The sequence below is a fragment of the Miscanthus floridulus genome, chromosome 5, assembly GCF_019320115.1.
Source record: "Miscanthus floridulus cultivar M001 chromosome 5, ASM1932011v1, whole genome shotgun sequence".
In the NCBI taxonomy this organism is placed as follows: Eukaryota; Viridiplantae; Streptophyta; class Magnoliopsida; order Poales; family Poaceae; genus Miscanthus; species Miscanthus floridulus.
In genome coordinates, this window is record NC_089584.1 from 110,929,865 (window position 1) to 110,948,009 (window position 18,145).

An 18,145-nucleotide genomic window follows, 5' to 3' on the forward strand; every position below is an offset into this window, starting at 1 on the left:
ATTCTCCTTCGGAATGTGTAGCTCACACGATGTATAAGGTTCAGTGACATCATCCACAGGGAAGCACAATCCTGTGTCCCCTTGATTTGGTATCTCCGTGGAAGCGCAACTGCTTTTTAACTGAACAGATTGGCTAATGTTGATTCCTGGCTCTGATGCCTGCTTGCTTGCACTCACTGCTATTTGCACTTGCCTTCTGATTTCCTCCTACATTCTCGCTTCAAGGTTTTTTCCTGCTCCTGTGCTTCACGCACCGCTTCCTCCAACCTCTAAAGCCGCTGTGCCTCTTCTTTCTTCTTTCTCTGGCGGCTTCTGTAGGAAGGTCTGTCCTGAGGGAATCCATGCTCACACGAGACACTTCCTTTGCCTCTAGTTCGGCCACCATGTTCAATAGTCCCGATGGCATATGTCAGCTCATCCTTCTCTCCGTTGGGCCTGAACGCACCACTAGCAGTAGCTCTTTGAGCATAAAACAATCTTTCTGCTGCTTCTTGCAGTCTTGCGCCATAAACGCACTTCCCTGTCTCCTGGTCCAGTGTTCCCCCATGAGCGAAAAACCAATTCTTTGCACGTTCTCTCCACTCGAGTGATTCTGGTGTGATACCCTTGGCAAGAAGGTTTGCTTCTATTTTGTTCCACTTCTTAATGGCAGTCGGGTAGCCACCTGATCCTAAGTTATGGTGGTATGTCTTCTGTTGGACATTACGTTGGTTCTTTATCACCCGACTCACACCCTCTTCTGAAGTCTTGTACTGTACAAACTCATTCTAATAGGGCCTCTGCTTTGAGATCGGGCCTGGGACAGTAAAATCTGGTGCTATGTTCTTCTTGACATACGTCGTGTATAGGTGTTTCTTCCAAGTCTGAAACTGGGTGGCCATCTTCTTCATTGCCCAATCCCTAACTCGCTCCTTTAATTCATCACCATCTATTATATCATCATAACCATCTGTTTGGAGCGTGAATGGGAGTGTACACACATAACAATCGATTATCGTTTATATTTATATATATATACTACTGCGACGATATCGGGACGTGTGAATAAATAACCATCCGTACTAGTTGACCTTGCTTACGTGATCATCTCGGCGAGTATTTCTCCACCGGACGACACCGTACTTAGCCACGGAAGAGCTCCAATTCTACGAGGAAGGGAACACGGTCTTCCATGACCATTGCCGCTCTCCCTCGTAGAATCAAAGCTCCTCCTTGATGTCTGTTACCGCTCGGTAGAGAACATGCTCACCGAAATGAACACGGTCCGCTAGTTCAACTAGTATGGATTTTTTATAATTTTCTAACTATTTTATTTCATAAAAAGTTAAAATAAAAAGTACGGTGATTGACAGACTACTGCGATGATATCGGGATATGTGAATAAATAACTATCCGTACTAGTTAAACTTGCTTACGTGATCATCTCGGTGAGCATTTCTCCACTGGACGGCATCGTACTTGGTCAAGGAAGAGCTCCGATTCTACGAGGAAGGGAACACGGTCTTCCACGACCGTTGTCGCTCTCCCTCGTAGAATCAAAGCTCCTCCTTGATGTCCGTTACCGCTCGACAGAGAACATGCTCGCTGAGCTGAACACGGTCCGCAAATTCAACTAGTATGGATTTTCTATAATTTTCTAACTATTTTCTAAGTTTTTCATTTCATAAAAAGTTAAAATAAAAAGTACGGTGATTGACAGACTACTACGACGATATCGGGACATGTGAATAAATAACTATCTGTACTAGTTGAACTTGCTTACGTGATCATCTCGGCGAACATTTCTCCACCGGACGGCACCGTACTTGGTTAAGTAAGAGCTCCGATTCTACGAGGAAGGGAACACGGTCTTCCACGACCGTTGTCGCTCTCCCTCGTAAAATCAAAGCTCCTCCTTGATGTCCGTTACCGCTCGACAGAGAACATGCTCGCCGAGCTAAACACGGTCCGCAAGTTCAACTAGTATGGATTTTCTATAATTTTCTAACTATTTTCTAAGTTTTTCATTTCATAAAAAGTTAAAATAAAAAGTACGGTCACCGAGATGAACACGGTCCGCAATTTCAACTAGCTACTTTAACCTTCTTTCATGTAAATATGCAAGCTTGAAGTGATTTTGAGCTCAAATTGCTTACAAATAAAAAAAACCACAATAAAGAACCATATATATATAGTGAACAAAATGAGATAAGACAATGGTGAAAATGAGAGTATGAGATTGGTAACATTTACAACTGAAGAATCGATGGAGAAATCAAAGAAATCGACGGAGGAATCGAAGAATGGATGTAGGAACAATGGAGGGAGGGAGGAAGCAAGAACACTACTGCAGTGAGCTTCAAAATGTGCTGAGCTCGGGCTCGGGGAAGAATGAGACGGCCGGGATATATAAAGGAGGGACCTTTTGTCCCGGTTGGTGGCTCCAACCGGGACTAAAGGTAACTTTCCAACCCCGGGCGCAGCCACGGCCCGGGAGTAGACCTTTACTCCTGGTTGGAGCCACCAACCGAGAGTAAAAGTATACCTTTAGTCCCGGTTGGTGGCTCCAACCGGGACTAATGGTCCCTGCCACCTCTGTCTGGCGCAGTAGCCGTTAGGCACATTTAGTCTCGGTTGGAGCCACCAACCGGGACTAAAGATATCTCTAGTCCCGGGCACAAAAAATTCCAGGACTAGAGCTCATTTTGGTCGAGGATCAAATGTCTGTTCTCTACTAGTGACCCCTTCTTTATCCACAATAAATATAGACAAAAAAATATAATAATTCCATTTCAATATCAAAAACAATATCTTACTTAAATAATACCTTCATAACAATGGTCGGGCTGCAAACCATGACACCTATGCGAAAATAACAAAGCCACGGTTGTCTTACCTACGTTGCTTAAAAAAAGTGTGCATCTGCGCCTTAGCGTCTACATACAACTATTATTACTCTATGCATGAAATAAAGTTTGTATCAACTATAATATTATGACAAAATACAGGCACTGCGCGGCAAGACCGCGCGCCTTTCTAGTTCTCATGTGATATATTCCCATATAATAGGAGTTACCTAAAAAAAACTTGCTCCTTTTGTTTTTCCAACTACACGTACGTATCTGTTAAGCTACTCTTTGAGGTTTGAATTACGATTCCGTGTAAATCAAAATCCACGCGCCCGATTCAACCCGGCAAAAGATTGGACGTGACGTTGCATACCCAAACGGCAAAGCACCCACAGCACGAGTAAATTAGATACTGTGCTTTCATTCCCTGCTCGTCCTTGGAATTTGAACAATTAAACTCGAGGGAGGCCCGACCTGGTCGCGAGGAATGCAGCTGTGGTGGGCCTTGCTGTGTGCCGGGCTGCATGGGAATGGGCCGCCACTCCTGGACAGACGACGAGAGAGAGGCACAGGCGGCGTGAGGCCGATCCCCAAGGGCCAAGGCTCATTGGGCCCGTTGGCTTCGTGGCGTAGCACAACCGAGGCATACACACTTGCTCAAATTAAGAAAGTATAGCAGTCTAAAATAAGAAATTAAAAAAAACATATATCTATATCTATATATATTATATTGCATTATATTATACTGTACTATAATATACTATACTATAATGTACTATACTTGTACTATATTGTATTGTATTGTATTGTATTGTATTGTATTGTATTGTACTGTACTGTACTGTATTGTATTGTATTGTATTGTATTGTATTGTATTATATTATATTATATTATATTATATTATATTATATTATATTATATTATATTATATTATATTATAAATAAAGAGTAAATCTACGTGAGATGAAGTAAAGATACAGTGTTCATTGATATACGTGCGAGACTATCGCTTTGCAGCTCGCTAGTCTCTTTCCTTTCCGATCTCTTTCTTCCTTGTTGGACAAAGTCTGACACATGCTAGCGCCCATATCAAACTAATACTCGTCATAATTAGTACTAAGTAATAATGTAATATCGTCCTAATAATTTTTAATTTATTTACTAATTATTAAGATTAGAAAATTTGGACCGGTCATTTGTTTTATTATATATATAGAGACAGAGAGGAGTATATCTAATTAACTAAACTAACTAATAAAGTAGCTAAAAAAATCTAAAAAAAAATAAAACTTACCTTCACAGCTGCCGCTGAGCAGCCTGCGGGCCAGGTGGGGGGCGGCGCGCCGGCGCCTGCGTGGGGGGAGAGAGTGTGCGCGGGGTGTTTTAGCTCCTGTCGGCCTTTAGATAGCCGACATGTTTCTATCGGCCAGCGAACGACCGATAGGTCCCCCGTCGGCTTCTGGGCTGCCGATATGTTCCCTATCCACAGTGAGTACAACTTCTATGCTCTCTCTCTCTCTCTTGTGAATTCGCTACTTCCAGCTCACAGTCCTAATTTCTTTTTTAAAAGAAAGAAAAAAAAACTTTGACATCCCAGTTTACCAACGACTCAGATTCCGTCACTCACTCTTGGCTGGTTCTCCCTTGCTCCGATAAACCGCGCAGCACGTGAAACGTTTGAAATTGGTTCTTATGAGATAAAGAGAAGGCGAGGCCTATTTGCTTGGCATACTAGCACAAAGGGATGAAGCAGATGCAGTACGTAGATCAAGCTGAGCCCAACGTATTTGTTGTCCTCTCTCAAGCATGCAGTGTACTACGCCTGTACTCCTGCATTTGATATTCATCCTGTTCCGCTCATCTACTTTTCAGTTGGCCTGTGCTTATTTCGGCTTGTTCTCTCTCAGATAAACACCATTGAATCAGTCGAAATCAGCCGGAACACCACCAGCAGAACCGGGCCAATTGTCAACGTGCCATCGCTGAACAAACCCATCACTATACTAATAAATTGTGTCGTCGTCACTGCTCCTTTCATCACTGGACAAAGTTAATGCACGTGTGGGTGGGGCTGGGACTCGGAGGCTTGACTGACGGCCGACAAGTCGTCGCGACGTCGCCCTTCTCGCTGTTGGCATGAATTTTTTGAATAAACCTGCTTGCATTAAATTTGCTTTGTCAAATTGCCAGACGCTAGTTAAAGATTACCCATGAGCATTGTGGTTCAGCCGGCAATAGGGGCAGTCAGCTTAGCTGACTGGGGGAGTCGGCTTAGGCCGGCCTAGCCGGCTTAGCGAGCCAGCCTGGCCGACTCTAGCGAGCCATGCGCCATTTTCTTCCTTCTTTGCTTGTTTCTTTCGCCATTTGCTGTGCCAATTAATCTCCAACACTTCCTTGATGCTAGGAACTTCTTGGTGTTGCCCATATTCCATGTTGAGACATTATTGAGTGCCAACGGGTTCGCTTGTTTCAGTTGTGGCTAGTCATTAAAGCTTTATCAATAGAAGAATTTGTGATTTGAGTTGCACCCAAAATTGGCTTTGAGAAGGGCATACCCTGACGCTATTTACTAATAGCACTGCTGCTGATGCCTGATGGGGATGACAAAAAAAGAATGTTAGAGTGTGCAACGAATCCGACCTAGCTTGCTATACGCACGAGTCGACACCCCCCTTGAGCCCTGTGTGGGAGAGAGAGAGAGAGAGAGAGCGGACGGCCGACAGTTCCCCCAACTGTACTGTACGTGGCCCTGTCCGCTTCTGGGATGCCGATATGTGTCCTATCCACAGTGAGTACTACTTCTATGCTCTCTCTCTCTTTTTTTGAATTCGCTACTTCCAGCTCACAGTCCTCTTTTCTTTTTTAAAAGAAAGAAAAAAATTGACTTCCCAGTTTACCAACGACTCAGATTATTTTAGGGTCTGATTGGTTTACGACCAAAATTTGTCATGCTAAGGATTTGGTAAGCCAAAGTTAGGTAAAATGTTTGCTATGGATTTGGCAAACCAAATATGAGAGGTTGGCAAGTTTTGATAGCAAACCAAACAATAGCCAAAATCATGGCTTACCAAATCTTCGGCTTTATATATTTTAGGAGGCAACCAATCATGCTCTTAGCTCTGTCATGTAAACAGGGCAAAAGCTTTGCTTACACAGGTCCCAAACAATACCAGTATCAAACACACTATGCCTAATGAATATCCTTGTTCATTATCTTAAAAAAATATATATGCTTGTTTGGTATTGCAATATACTGATTGATGAAACTAAACAGCTCTAAGGTACACGCTTTTTTTTGCGATGCACGAGGAACGAAATGAAAAAGAAAATCGCATAGCTCGTGCGAGGAAAGCTCTAGAGTCTCATCATCATGTTCTTTGTGTCACACAGATGAAGTGCCTAGCGGGGAATGAAATGGTTGGTTGCAACTTGAAGCCACCTCGCTAGAGATTAGAGAAAGGATGGACTGCATAGCTCCCTTTTCTCCTCCTCCTCTCTCTTTCAATGCGGGTGGCGGCCATGGCGTGTTGTCCGGCGATGGCTTGCTCCGGCGCGGCGCCCCACCACCGATCTGGCGCCTCCTTTGTTGGATCCGGCGGCCCTGCGGCTGGATCTAGCGAGGCCCAAGGTGGAGAGGCCCCTCTTCGTGCGCTTGGGCAGGTGCTGGTCATGCCCATGGTGGCGGCTCTAGCCCAGGGTGCGGGAACGGTGCCGAATCCACAAGAGGCAGCGTCCACAGGGAGTGCTGCACCCTAGGATGTGCGCGGAGGCGGCAACATCGACCAGCGGCGTCGAGACCGGTGCCCTGGTGGCCGGATCTGGCACCCACGTCGTGATGGTGACACCTAGCTTCGGCGGCCACTATAACACCCCAGGTGTTTGCCACCAGTTAAGCAATGGGTTTGAGCTCAAACATGGCATATTAAGTGATGATGAAGATGTCAAGGTCAAACCTATAGAAACGAGCCCCAACCTTAACTTGAATATTGCATCTTTGCTTGCCTATAGACCCCTTTTCAAGATATATGCTTGGGTGGTGTGATTGGGATATCTTCATATGTCTCACATCAATAACCATCTATATTGGGCACTCAAAAAGTTTCATGAAGTTTAGAATCAAAAAGTCACATGAAATGATAAGTTATATCCTTGTTGGAATGATTTTACTAAGTGCTTGAATTGCACTATTAAGTGAATGAGAACATGAGATGTCAACCAAACCTTGCAACCGTACTAAAATGACTCTAGATGAACTCTACAACAAAAGTCATGAAAGGTTCATGTTGGGCAAATGCCAAGAAAATGCTCCAATTGATCAAAAAGGATAATTTAAGCTTCATCGTGATCCTACTTTGGTCAAAGTAGAACAGTAGGTTCTATACCAGTTTTGAGGTTGGACCTTAAATGAAAGTTGTAGTCCATATCATGTAGAACAAACTTTGTTTTTGGACTAAGAGCTAGATCAACTTGTTGGAAGTAAGTCAAATCGAGGTCACAAGATCGAATTTGTTGTTGTTTTCAGCACTTAGAATTATTCCAAGTCTGAAATTCATTGTCATTAGGTTGGCATGCCGCGTTCTTGAGTTTTTATTAAGCATCATGCTTTGACCCAAAAATAAAAGTTGGAGCTAAGTTCATGGAGAAGATCATGTAAAAGGATGGCACTCGTTTGACCTTGTTATGACCCTCAATTTTGGAGCTTGTTAATCGCCGTCAATGCACTGACAATGCCACTTTGGAGATTAAATTACCCATGGTTATGTTGCTCAAATGACTAGAGTGCCTTAATAAAAAATGTAGAGCAGGCCGAGGTGAACAAACTTCATTTTTGGCCCAAGGTTTGATTCGGCCTGGATGTGGCCCAAATCGGCTCCCCACGCCGCCCTCACTAACGCCCGCCACGTGCTCGGGGAATTGCCCGAACGACGACACGTGCTGTGGACGTGGCCGCCATGCGCCCTGCTCACTGCCACGTGGTCTTCCTTCACCTGCCGTGCCCTGAGCCTGCTCGTCAATGTTGGAGCATCAAAGCGCTCGCCAAACTTCTCTCTAGTCACAATCTCTCCCTCTCTTGCGCTGTGACGTCGCACGCAGCCATGTTCGCCATGGCTGGCCGCTCGAGCTCTGCCGCCACCGCGTTCTGCCGCTCCACCCTTCCTCGGCCAGAGCCATGAGCCTCAGCGCCCTCGCCTTCACCTGCCGTGCACGTCGAACCCCTTAGCCACCTCCCTCCCTCGCCGTGCTGCTCGTCCTCGGAGCCGCTGCCGTCACCGCCGTTGGCTACCGTGGCCGCACCACCACAAGCCGCCTCGGACCGAGCTGGGCAGCCCTATGGATGCGCGCTAGGCCCCTGGTGCTTCCCCATCACTCCCCCGCCGCCGACAAACCTCCTCCGGCCGACATCGACAAGCTCCAGTGCCTCCTCTGTTCATGTTCACGTCAAGGACCTCCTACAACAATTCGAAGAAGAGCAGGGGTCGTTTTGAGAAGCCGTGACTTAGGTGAATAGTGCCATTAGGGACCTATTTGTTTTAAATCGACTGAAAGTTTGGACAATCATAATAAATCATAGAAAATTCGTAAAATAGCAAATAAGGACTTTTTGGAATCCTTGTGAAATTGTCTATGCATTAGATCTATAATATGGCATGTTTTAGTTTAAATATTTTACGGTAAAAATAGATTTGTGCAGTAAGGTTGTAATGCTAGTTGAATTTGTTATTTTCCATAACTGCAGATCTAGGGCTCCAAATGAAGTGAAATTTTTGTGGCATGCTACTCATGTGATGTTTGATGTGTGGTAAAAATTTCATGGCCATTGGTTGCTGCATGAGTGAGTTATTGGTTTATCTTGCTCTCACATGATTTCTTGCTTTATCAACTTGTCCTTTTCATAGAGGTTGCTATACATATTCAAATGGAGTAAAATTTGTACATTAGACTATTGAGAGTATATGTGAGCAACTGTAATTTTTGTAGAAGTTATTGTGCACTTTTGGTATATGTTCATTAAGTCACCTTGTTATCTAAAATAAATTAAGAAATGCATTAAAAGAATTTATTTGGTCATGGACACTAGGTTTTCTGGTGTTCTTTAGTCATGTGTGAAATGTTGGTAAAGTTGATTTTGCCCAATTATGTATTTGCAACATAAGTTAATAATTATTTTCTTGCCGATGTGGTTTATAGACAGATCTGGGAACTTAGCAAAGTTCTTCATGATAATGTGCTTTGTTGTGAAACTTGTTTATACAAAAGTTGTAGATAATTCATGTATATAGCTTCTATTAAAATTTGGTGTTATTTGACCAAGTAGTTTAAGAGTTACAGCTGTTTAAAGTTGAGTTTCAGAAATGGCTGCTTTCTATCAATTGTGGACCAGTTTCTATAAATGGATATATTTGACTTAGTTAACTTGAGAATCATGCTAAGATGATTAAAGATGAATTGTAGAAAATTTCATAAGATTTCCATAATGTCTTCTTGCAAGTCATTTGGATTTGTGTAACTCTAGTTATAGCTAAATCTTGTAGCTGTTGTTTGCATGTCCAGAAATTGGCAGATTCCAATTATAGTGCTTGCTTGTATATTGTTAAGTGTGACGTATGCCTTGAATGATGACTGAGTTAGAGCACTTGAGATCTTGGGAAACTTGTGTCATGCTTGGTGTTGTCGTCTTCTTTGCCATCTTAGCATGATAGATTGTGTGATGTTTAAGTTAAGCATCGCAAAGTACTTAAGTGTGTTAGTGCAAACTATGTTTGTCTTGCTTGCTATTTTGTGATGCGTCTCATGGTACTATTCTTCATATTTATACACTTGCATATTGCATCTCATCTAGGTACGCTAGATGAACCACGTGAAGGACGTGATGTTGGAGCCGAACCCGAAGACGGTGTATGGAGGATCTATCCCGAAGATGGAAGGACTAAGCGAGTGCTAAGACCTGAGACATCACCAGGACGGTGCAAGCTAACTGAACTGACTTGTGTCGGATCCTAGGCAAGCCCCGGAGCATTATAAGTCTTATACTTTATAAAAGCAATTCTTTCTATATATATGAGTTTATATATTGTTGCATTAAGTTGTAGGAGTTGATTGAAACCGTTGATGCATTTATTACTATCCTTGCCTACCTTATTACCTTTTATCCTGTTAGGTCAGGATCGAATAACTGTTTAGCCTTGCTTAGACCGGTAGCGATCGGTGATATCCGGTCACCTACATAATAGGTGGTTACTAGAAGAATTTAGCTATGGAAAGAATGATATCCTAGAATTAACCATGTGTGATGGATAATTGGAGACCAGACGGAAAAAGTTGGAGGCAACCAGACAGGGTTCTGGGGTGCTGTTAGTTTCCGTCTGTGTCGATTAAGGACCGACCGTTGCTCGTCCCTCTTGTCATATTGAACGCATGCCTTATATTTAGCTGGCCGAATAAAGTACCTTTCGACCGCGAAGCTAGGAGATTATTTGGGCCGAGTAGATTGCCCGCAGCGCACTGTACCGGAGCAGGTGTGGTAGGACACGGGGGCGCGATGATAAGACCGAAGGGCAGTCGGTCGGCCCCCGGGTACATGTGGTTCCTGGCAAACTCGAGATTTTTCCTGGATAGTTGACTTGGTGACCGATACCTCACTTTAGCGGATGAGTGAGGTTTGTGTAAGGAATAAATCACCAGCTAGTTAGGAATCGATTCAAATCACCATCGCTCCTGGATAGTGAGCACTTGACTTGAGCTACGGCATCGTAGTAATTATGATGGAACAATAATGGTTATCTAGATGGTATGTGATATGCTAAATCTAAATTGGTAACTGTATGTTATTGGTTAATCAAGTGATTGCTATAGTACAGGTGCTTACCTAGATGAATAGGTTATAATAAAGATGGTGCAAAGTACTTAAAATGGTTTCTTTATGATAGCTTATGCTTTTGCAAACGAGTCAGCTAGCCCACTAAAGAAAGCCTTGCATAATCCTTGGTGTCACTTTATTTATAGTTTACGACGGGTAAGTCTGGCTGAGTACATTCGAGTACTCAGGGTTTATCCCACCTTGTTGCAGGTGATGTTCTCGACCTGTTGATGATGGTGGCTAACCGCCGGTGGGCTCGGTGATTCTATACTTACTTCTCATCTATATGCTTTTGTCGGATGATGTCACTTATGCTAGCAATATATTTAGAACTTATATTGATGTAATCATTTGAAAGCTATGTTGTTTTCAATAATTGGTTTTAAAACCCAAACTTATACTATTAATTGTGAACCCCTTGTAACATTATTTCTGCTGCAACTTTGTGTATGTGATGTGTATTTGCTTAATCACGTGATCTTGGTTGTGATGTTGATTTACCGAGGTGTTTCGAGACACTCGGCGGACTACCGGGTTTATATAAGTGAAAGTATGCACGTGTCAACGTGTTTGCAGGGACAGCCGTACTTGATCTTGTATAAATTGGGCGGTTCTGTTACAGCTCACTCGGCGGACTACCGGGTTTATATAAGTGAAAGTATGCGCATGTCAACGTGTTTGCAGGGACAGCCATACTTGATCTTGTATAAATTGGACGATTCTGTTACAGCCGCGGGATGCTCGGTGTGGCGGGTGCTTGAGCTGGTGACGACCACGGTGTGCTCCCGTGGATCAAGACCCAAGCCCCCAATCCGAAACACATGTGGTACCAATAAAATTGGCGCGACTAGTTTCTTTACCCGCAGGGATCAGAAAGAGCCCAAGACTTTCCACTTTCCAGCCTGCCGCCCCGCCCTGGTGTGATATGGAGACCTCACCATGAATAGGACCACCGGACCAGTAGTATAGCAATAAGCTCAAAGAAAATACGCAACTCTAAATATAATATGCCCCATTCGCTTCGTTAAAAAAATAAACCAAAACATTTGTTGGGACTTAATACTGGAGTACCTAATGAGGTGTAACTAATATCCATCAAACGTTGATGCTCCCAAATAGACAAGAACGCAGCTACACTTCTTGCCCAGAGGACTGAAGATTGGCTCCGCCTCACCCGACGTCTGAGGGCAGGCTCCGCCTCGCCCGACGGCTGAGGGCTGGCTCCGCCTCGCCCGACGACTTCACCCTGCTCCTTCATAATGACGAGCACAGGGTACGACAGGACATTCGAGTCAACCGCACTACCGAGGACCATGCTCTGCACACCTACAGGAAAGGTACCGTCAGGATACGACGGAATGGGCGCTTTAAGCCCTTTCCGACCTGACGGAGCCCGAACAGTGTTGTAGGCATCGATTTTTGTCTTACAGTGTTGTGGGCGCCGCTGTCAGCCCTCGGACACAGATCCTCACACAAGCATACGACAACCACTACAATCTAAGAGAGAACTCACGTCATCAACAGTAACAGGCGTATAGTCATTTTCCCGTCTACTCCCCGCAGAGTTATGGCTTGGCACCCTGACACACCGCACCGTCCGTCGGGGGGAGGACAGATCGTGACCACTCGCTGAAACGAAACCAGAGCCCGGCCCTATCAGGATCAGCGAAGCATGGTATCCCTGGCGTGGTCTGCCATGACAACAGGGCAGGCTTAAGGGAAAAGGAAGACCCGGCACCTTCGAATGACCTTCTCTACCTTTGATTTTTTTTTCTCTTTCTCCCATCTGTAACCCCTGCTCCCCTTGTCTATAAAAGGGAGGGCAGGGCACCCCCACTAAGGGGATCAATTACACACACAACACACAGCCAAGCAGCAACCGAGCTCTTGCATCCTTTCGACCTTTCCATCAGAGACTTGGGACATGTCCCTCTCTCGACCGTTTATACCCCATACTATGAACCTTTTTCGGTACTGATAACACGAGCAACAGCAAACTGAACGTAGGGACATTCTGCCCGAACCAGTATAAACCTTATGTCATTTAGTACATCATCCGAGTCTAACGCGCAACAAATATAAATTTACTAGTTGATGTTTGGTCGAAACATCAACAACACTGTTTCGACTGATTTGTTGTGAGAGAAAAATACTGTTCCAGCTTAAAAACAAACTAAAAAAGACGGATTATAAAAGAAACGAACATGAGCCATTAAGTACCTTAAAAAAGCTTTCTCCTTTTGTTTTTCAACTACACGTACGTACTACTATCTGTTAAGCTACTCTTTGAGGTTTGAATTATGATCCCGGCTTCTCCGAAATCAGTCGGCACACCAAAATCGACGAACCCAATTCAACCCGGTAAAAGATTGGACGTGACGTTGGCCATACCCAACACGGCAAAGCACCCACAGCATGAGTTACGCCATGTTTGTTGGGCTTATAAGTCGTATTTTTTCAGTCAATAAATATTATTTTCTCTTACAACCAATTAACCAACAAACTTATCAGCCCAGCGAACATTAAATTAAAACCTGTGTTCTCCCAGGATGCTTCATGCATCCTGCTCGTCCTTGCCTCCTTGGCATTTGAACAATTGAACTCGAGGGAGGCCCGACCTGGTCGTTACCCGGAGTCGCAGGCACGTCAGCTCGACGCGGATGCATGTGGATGGATGACTGCCGTATTATCCGTGAGCCCGTCCTCTCCCGGCTTCGGCTATATAACAAGGAAGGGAGAACGCGCAGATACGCGCACATCTCTGACTCCTCGTCGTCGTCTTCTTCAGAATTCAGATCACGTTCTAGCAGGACAGGAGGCGAGACCGCGAGAGCAGAGCAGGGACACTGTACCGTACCATGTTGGAAGGAAAGGCGGTGGTGGAGGACACCGACATGCCGGCGAAGATGCAGGCTCAAGCGATGTCGGCGGCGTCCAGGGCCCTCGACCGCTTCGACGTCCTCGACTGCCGGAGCATCGCGGCTCACATCAAGAAGGTAACAACCACTCCCTCGTGGCTCGCGTGCCATCCCATCTCCACCCTATTTGAAGCTCTGCTGACCAGCTGCAGTTGGATTGGGGTTGTATGGGTGGTTGTAGGAGTTTGACGCGATCCATGGCTTCGGATGGCAATGCGTGGTTGGCTCCAGCTTCGGCTGCTTCTTCACGCACAGCAAGGGGAGCTTCATCTACTTCCGCCTCGAGTCGCTCTGGTTCCTCGTCTTCAAAGGGGCGGCAGCATGACAAGCCCACAGAGCTAAAATCACGACCAGGCAAAGCAGGTGGAGGAGGATTCCCTCACACTAGTCTTTAGTCTGTAGGAGTACCATGGTACCAGCAAATTTGAAACATTCGCACCTTTCGTTTGGACTTGTTTGGCTGATATGGCTGGTTGGGTGGTTGAGAAAAATATTGTTCGTTGACTGATAAGCCATAGCTTATGAGCCAAATACGACAAAGCGAACCGGCTGACTGTGGGAGATTGGAAACAGTGGAATTCATCCCCGGTCAATTTGCTTTTGTATAAGAAATTTAGGCGAATTTGGTGATAATGGTGTATGGATGAAAATTTAAATTTCTTTGGGGGTTATTCTAGCAGGAGCAAAGCAGACGGCCTCCATCTACAGAAATTTCTTTGGGGGTTATTCTAGCAGGAGCAAAGCAGACGACCTCCATCTACAGAAACAGCAAAAAAAAACGATTTAAAAAAAATAATATCCGACCTGCCGGATTCGAACCAGCGACCTAAGGATTGATCTGCAGACACTACAGTCCTCCGCTCTACCAACTGAGCTAAGGTCGGATGTGCTGTTTGGCAAGAATTGTTTAGTTTTGACAGGTTTAGGGAAATAGATATGCTGCACATTCTCATCGCGGGAGGCAATCATCATTCAGCATTCAGCATTAGCTTAGCCTATAGTTGGCATGGAGGCGTACAATCTCGCTAAATTGCGGCTTCTGTTGCAGCAATTGTAAGCGAGGGGCATGTTACGCGTACACCGAAGAGAATCACATTCGAGACAGCCGAAAGTTGACCAGGCTGTCCCTCTCTGCTCTGCGTTGGTCCGTCCCACCGTCCCTCCCGGCGGTCGGCGCAATAGTTGCTTCGGCCGGTGCCACAAAAGGATAGCACTTCACTGCATTACGCGTCCAAGGTACAACAGGTACTAGTAATGCCGTGCCATCCATTATATCCATGGTTGAGGGTAGTACAAGCCTACAAGGAGAGAATTGACGGCGGCGCATCTCCGGCAAAGATCGAGTAGCGAGAGGGCTTCTTCTTCCTCCTCCTCTAGCTCCGTCCAACCCCCACTCCCGGCCCCGATCGACCGTTCAATACACGGGAAGCACAAGCACTGGCAGGGGAAGGATGCTAAGAATGGCTGGCGCTTTCTTTTCTAATAATAAAGCGAGTGCCACTCCCTAATTATACTCACTCCTGTCTTCCCTTGCCACCGGTCCGGGGCCTCCCCTATTCAGACAGGACAGGACACAGGAAGGGCAGATGACGATCCATAGAAACTGCCGATTCATGGATTGCAGACACCCACCGGAATCATCCATCATTCGGAGCTAATCATTTCTCGTTCCTTTTTGGCGCTCTCTGCGCGCGCACAATCTCGGCTAGCTCATCATCCTTTCCGGCGACAGACACCCGCGCTGCGCTCGAGGCCCCGAAAGCAAAGCTTTACAGGTATGCCGGCATCATGGTGATCTTTCTCTCTCCTTCCTTGGAACGGAATCCCTTTTTGTCGCCGTCGTCATGTCATGGGGATGGATGTGGGATACATGACGGAGCGCCGGCTGTGATGTGACGCGAACGCGGCAGATCGCTTGATGAGCGCTGGGGCGCAGCTGGAGCGGCGGAGCTCGATGCGGCGGTCGCAGAGCATGGTGCAGGAGGAGGACCGGGGCCAGCCGCCCGACGAGGAGCAAATGTCCCGGAGCCAGGGGTCCAGCACGGCGCCCGTGCTCGACAAGGACAGCGCCGCGCCCAAGTCGCGCCTCGCCGAGCAGAGCGCAGGACCTTCCGGTAAGTCGAGATCGTCCCGGCCGGCAGATGGTTCTTGGTGGAGCCGGTGGTGTTGCCGGTCTTGATGAGGCGTCAGGTGGTTGCGTTGCGTGCAGACATGGAGCTGATGAAGGAGAAGTTCGGCAAGCTGCTGCTCGGGGAGGACATGTCCGGGTCCGGGAAAGGGGTGCCCTCCGCGCTCGCCCTCTCCAACGCCGTCACCAACCTCGCAGGTGATTGGCCATCTCCTGTCGAATTCGATCGCTGCAGACTGCAGCGCAGAGACCGCGACTCTTTTTTTTTTCCATTCATGCGTGCCACCCATATTCACCTGCAGCCTCTGTGTTCGGCGAGCAACGGAAGCTGGAGCCCATGGCCCCGGACAGAAAGGGGAGGTGGAAGAAAGAAGTGGGCTGGCTTCTGTCCGTCGCCGACCACATCGTCGAGTTCGTCGCCAAGAAACAAGTCCTGGACAACGGCACCGAAATGGAGGTTCGTTCAGCCACCACATGCATGCCGCTCCTTGATGCCCCTTGATCGATCTTCTTCCTCACCAGCCCGGCCGGTGACACTCTGTTGTGCTGCTCGTCGCAGGTGATGGGCACGCAGCAGAGACGGGATCTCCAGGCGAACATTCCAGCATTGCGTAAACTGGACACGATGCTTCTCGTATGTATGAGTGGAACGACCTCAAAGCCTGATGCAGTCGACGGGTTCGGAAAAGATGCTGCTAGTTAAACTTAAACTCTCTCCTGCTGTTGTTGCCCGTGAGCTGCAGGACTACCTGGACAACTTCAAGGAGCGCAACGAGTTCTGGTACGTGAAGCGCGACTCGTGCTCGGAGAGTGAGAACGAGGAGAGGTCCGAAGAGAAATGGTGGATCCCGATCGTGAAGGTGCCCCCCGGTGGGCTTTCCCCGACCTCCAGAGGCTGGCTCCTGCACCAGAAGGAGCTGGTGAACCAGGTGCTCAAGGCGGCCATGGCCATCAACGCCAACTGCCTCATGGAGATGAGCATCCCGGACACGTATATAGACACACTCCCCAAGGTCCTTGCCTGCCTCCTTGTCCTTGGCAATTGGCATGCATGCGATCTCGCAAACATGTACAGCATCTGGATCGCTCTCTGAAACGAAACATTTTTGCTGCCTGGCAGAACGGACGAGCCAGCCTCGGGGACGCGCTGTACCGGATCATCACGGACGTGGAGTTCGACCCGGACGACTTCCTGTCGACGGTGGACCTGACGTCGGAGCACAAGATCCTGGACCTCAAGGACCGGATCGAGGCGTCGGTCATCATCTGGAACAGGAAGGTGCACAACAAGGACGGCAAGTCCTCGTGGGGCTCCGCCGTCAGCCAGGAGAAGAGGGAGCAGTTCGAGGAGCGGGCGCAGACGCTGCTGCTCATCATCAAGCACAGGTTCCCCGGCATCCCCCAGTCCACGCTCGACATCGCAAAGATCCAAGAAAACAGGGTGAGCAGAGCACGCGATGTCCACGCTCGACATCTTTGCCGGTCTTGCATGCACTGACACATTATTGTTGCCGCCATGGCCGCCGACGACGACGACAGGACGTTGGGTTCGCGCTGCTGGAGAGCTACTCCAGGGTCCTGGAGAGCCTGGCGTTCAACGTCATGTCCCGGATAGAGGACGTCATCCAGGCCGACAACGTGGCCAGGGAGAAGGCCAAGAAGAACGCGCCGCCCGCGGCAGAACCCGCCGCCGGATGCCGCTGCCCGCAGGAGGCCGGCGACGACGACGACCAGAGCAAGCAGACGACCCTGCTGGACTTCATGGGGTGGACTGGCGACTCCGAGGGCAAGAACGACGACGTGTCGCCCGCACCGCCACCCGAGCTGCCGGCGCAGGACGACGGCAGGCTGATGAAGCTGCCAAACATCATGACCAACCTCAAGCAGACGTACATGGACAAGCTGGACTTCCTCAGCGGGAACAGAAGCCCCTCAGGTCGCCATTAGGAGACGGCATGGCATGGCACGACACGAGATTTTGCATCTATCGTGTGAGCTAGTGTACATATATACTTGTATTTTGGGATTGGATCAAAGTGGGCTCTCGCTTGAGTAGCCCGTCGTGTCGACTTCCTGATTTTGCAGACTTCTTCCTCTACTCATGTACGATTCCAAGGCATTGGCCATTGTATCAAAGCCATCAATAAATAGAGAAAAATTAGAGCTAACAGGACTTCGACCTCACATATATATGTGAGATTACCAAAAATATAATCAGGCACGAAACAAACGCACACTCCAAATACACAGAAGCATGGAAACCGCTGTCTCCATTTTCAAGCAATAAACTGAGCAAAGAAAAACAAGTACTGCGACCATCTCCACTAATCAAAAAACGTTTGCTACATTAGAAACCAGTGAACAGGGTTTACTGAAATTCATGAAATTCAACTAAAATTTCGCTGAAATTTT

General features: G+C 47.1%; 2 protein-coding genes and 1 non-coding gene across 4 annotated transcripts; 2 read left to right on the forward strand and 1 right to left on the reverse strand.

The window, feature by feature from the left end:
• The first annotated feature begins 13,289 nt into the window (after window positions 1–13,289).
• Window positions 13,290–14,064, forward strand: LOC136453026 (uncharacterized). Its single transcript, XM_066453604.1, has 2 exons — window positions 13,290–13,683; window positions 13,787–14,064. The coding sequence occupies exons 1-2, from the start codon at window positions 13,546–13,548 to the stop codon at window positions 13,928–13,930; spliced, it is 282 nt and encodes a 93-aa protein (XP_066309701.1). The 5' UTR covers window positions 13,290–13,545; the 3' UTR covers window positions 13,931–14,064.
• Window positions 14,065–14,403: 339 nt separating this feature from the next.
• Window positions 14,404–14,489, reverse strand: TRNAY-GUA (transfer RNA tyrosine (anticodon GUA)). Its single transcript is given in 2 exon segments — window positions 14,404–14,439; window positions 14,453–14,489. It is a non-coding gene; the product is annotated as a tRNA-Tyr (tRNA).
• Window positions 14,490–14,811: 322 nt separating this feature from the next.
• Window positions 14,812–17,958, forward strand: LOC136453025 (rop guanine nucleotide exchange factor 9-like). Of its 2 annotated transcripts, XM_066453602.1 has the most exons (8): window positions 14,812–15,380; window positions 15,516–15,719; window positions 15,815–15,931; window positions 16,036–16,190; window positions 16,293–16,367; window positions 16,477–16,746; window positions 16,854–17,174; window positions 17,273–17,953. In XM_066453602.1, the coding sequence occupies exons 2-8, from the start codon at window positions 15,524–15,526 to the stop codon at window positions 17,678–17,680; spliced, it is 1,542 nt and encodes a 513-aa protein (XP_066309699.1). In that variant the 5' UTR covers window positions 14,812–15,380; window positions 15,516–15,523; the 3' UTR covers window positions 17,681–17,953. The 2 variants fall into 2 exon arrangements, with proteins under 2 accessions (XP_066309699.1, XP_066309700.1); XM_066453603.1 differs by lacking the exon at window positions 14,812–15,380 and having other exon boundaries at window positions 15,602–15,719; window positions 15,796–15,931; window positions 17,273–17,958.
• The last annotated feature ends 187 nt before the right edge of the window (window positions 17,959–18,145 follow it).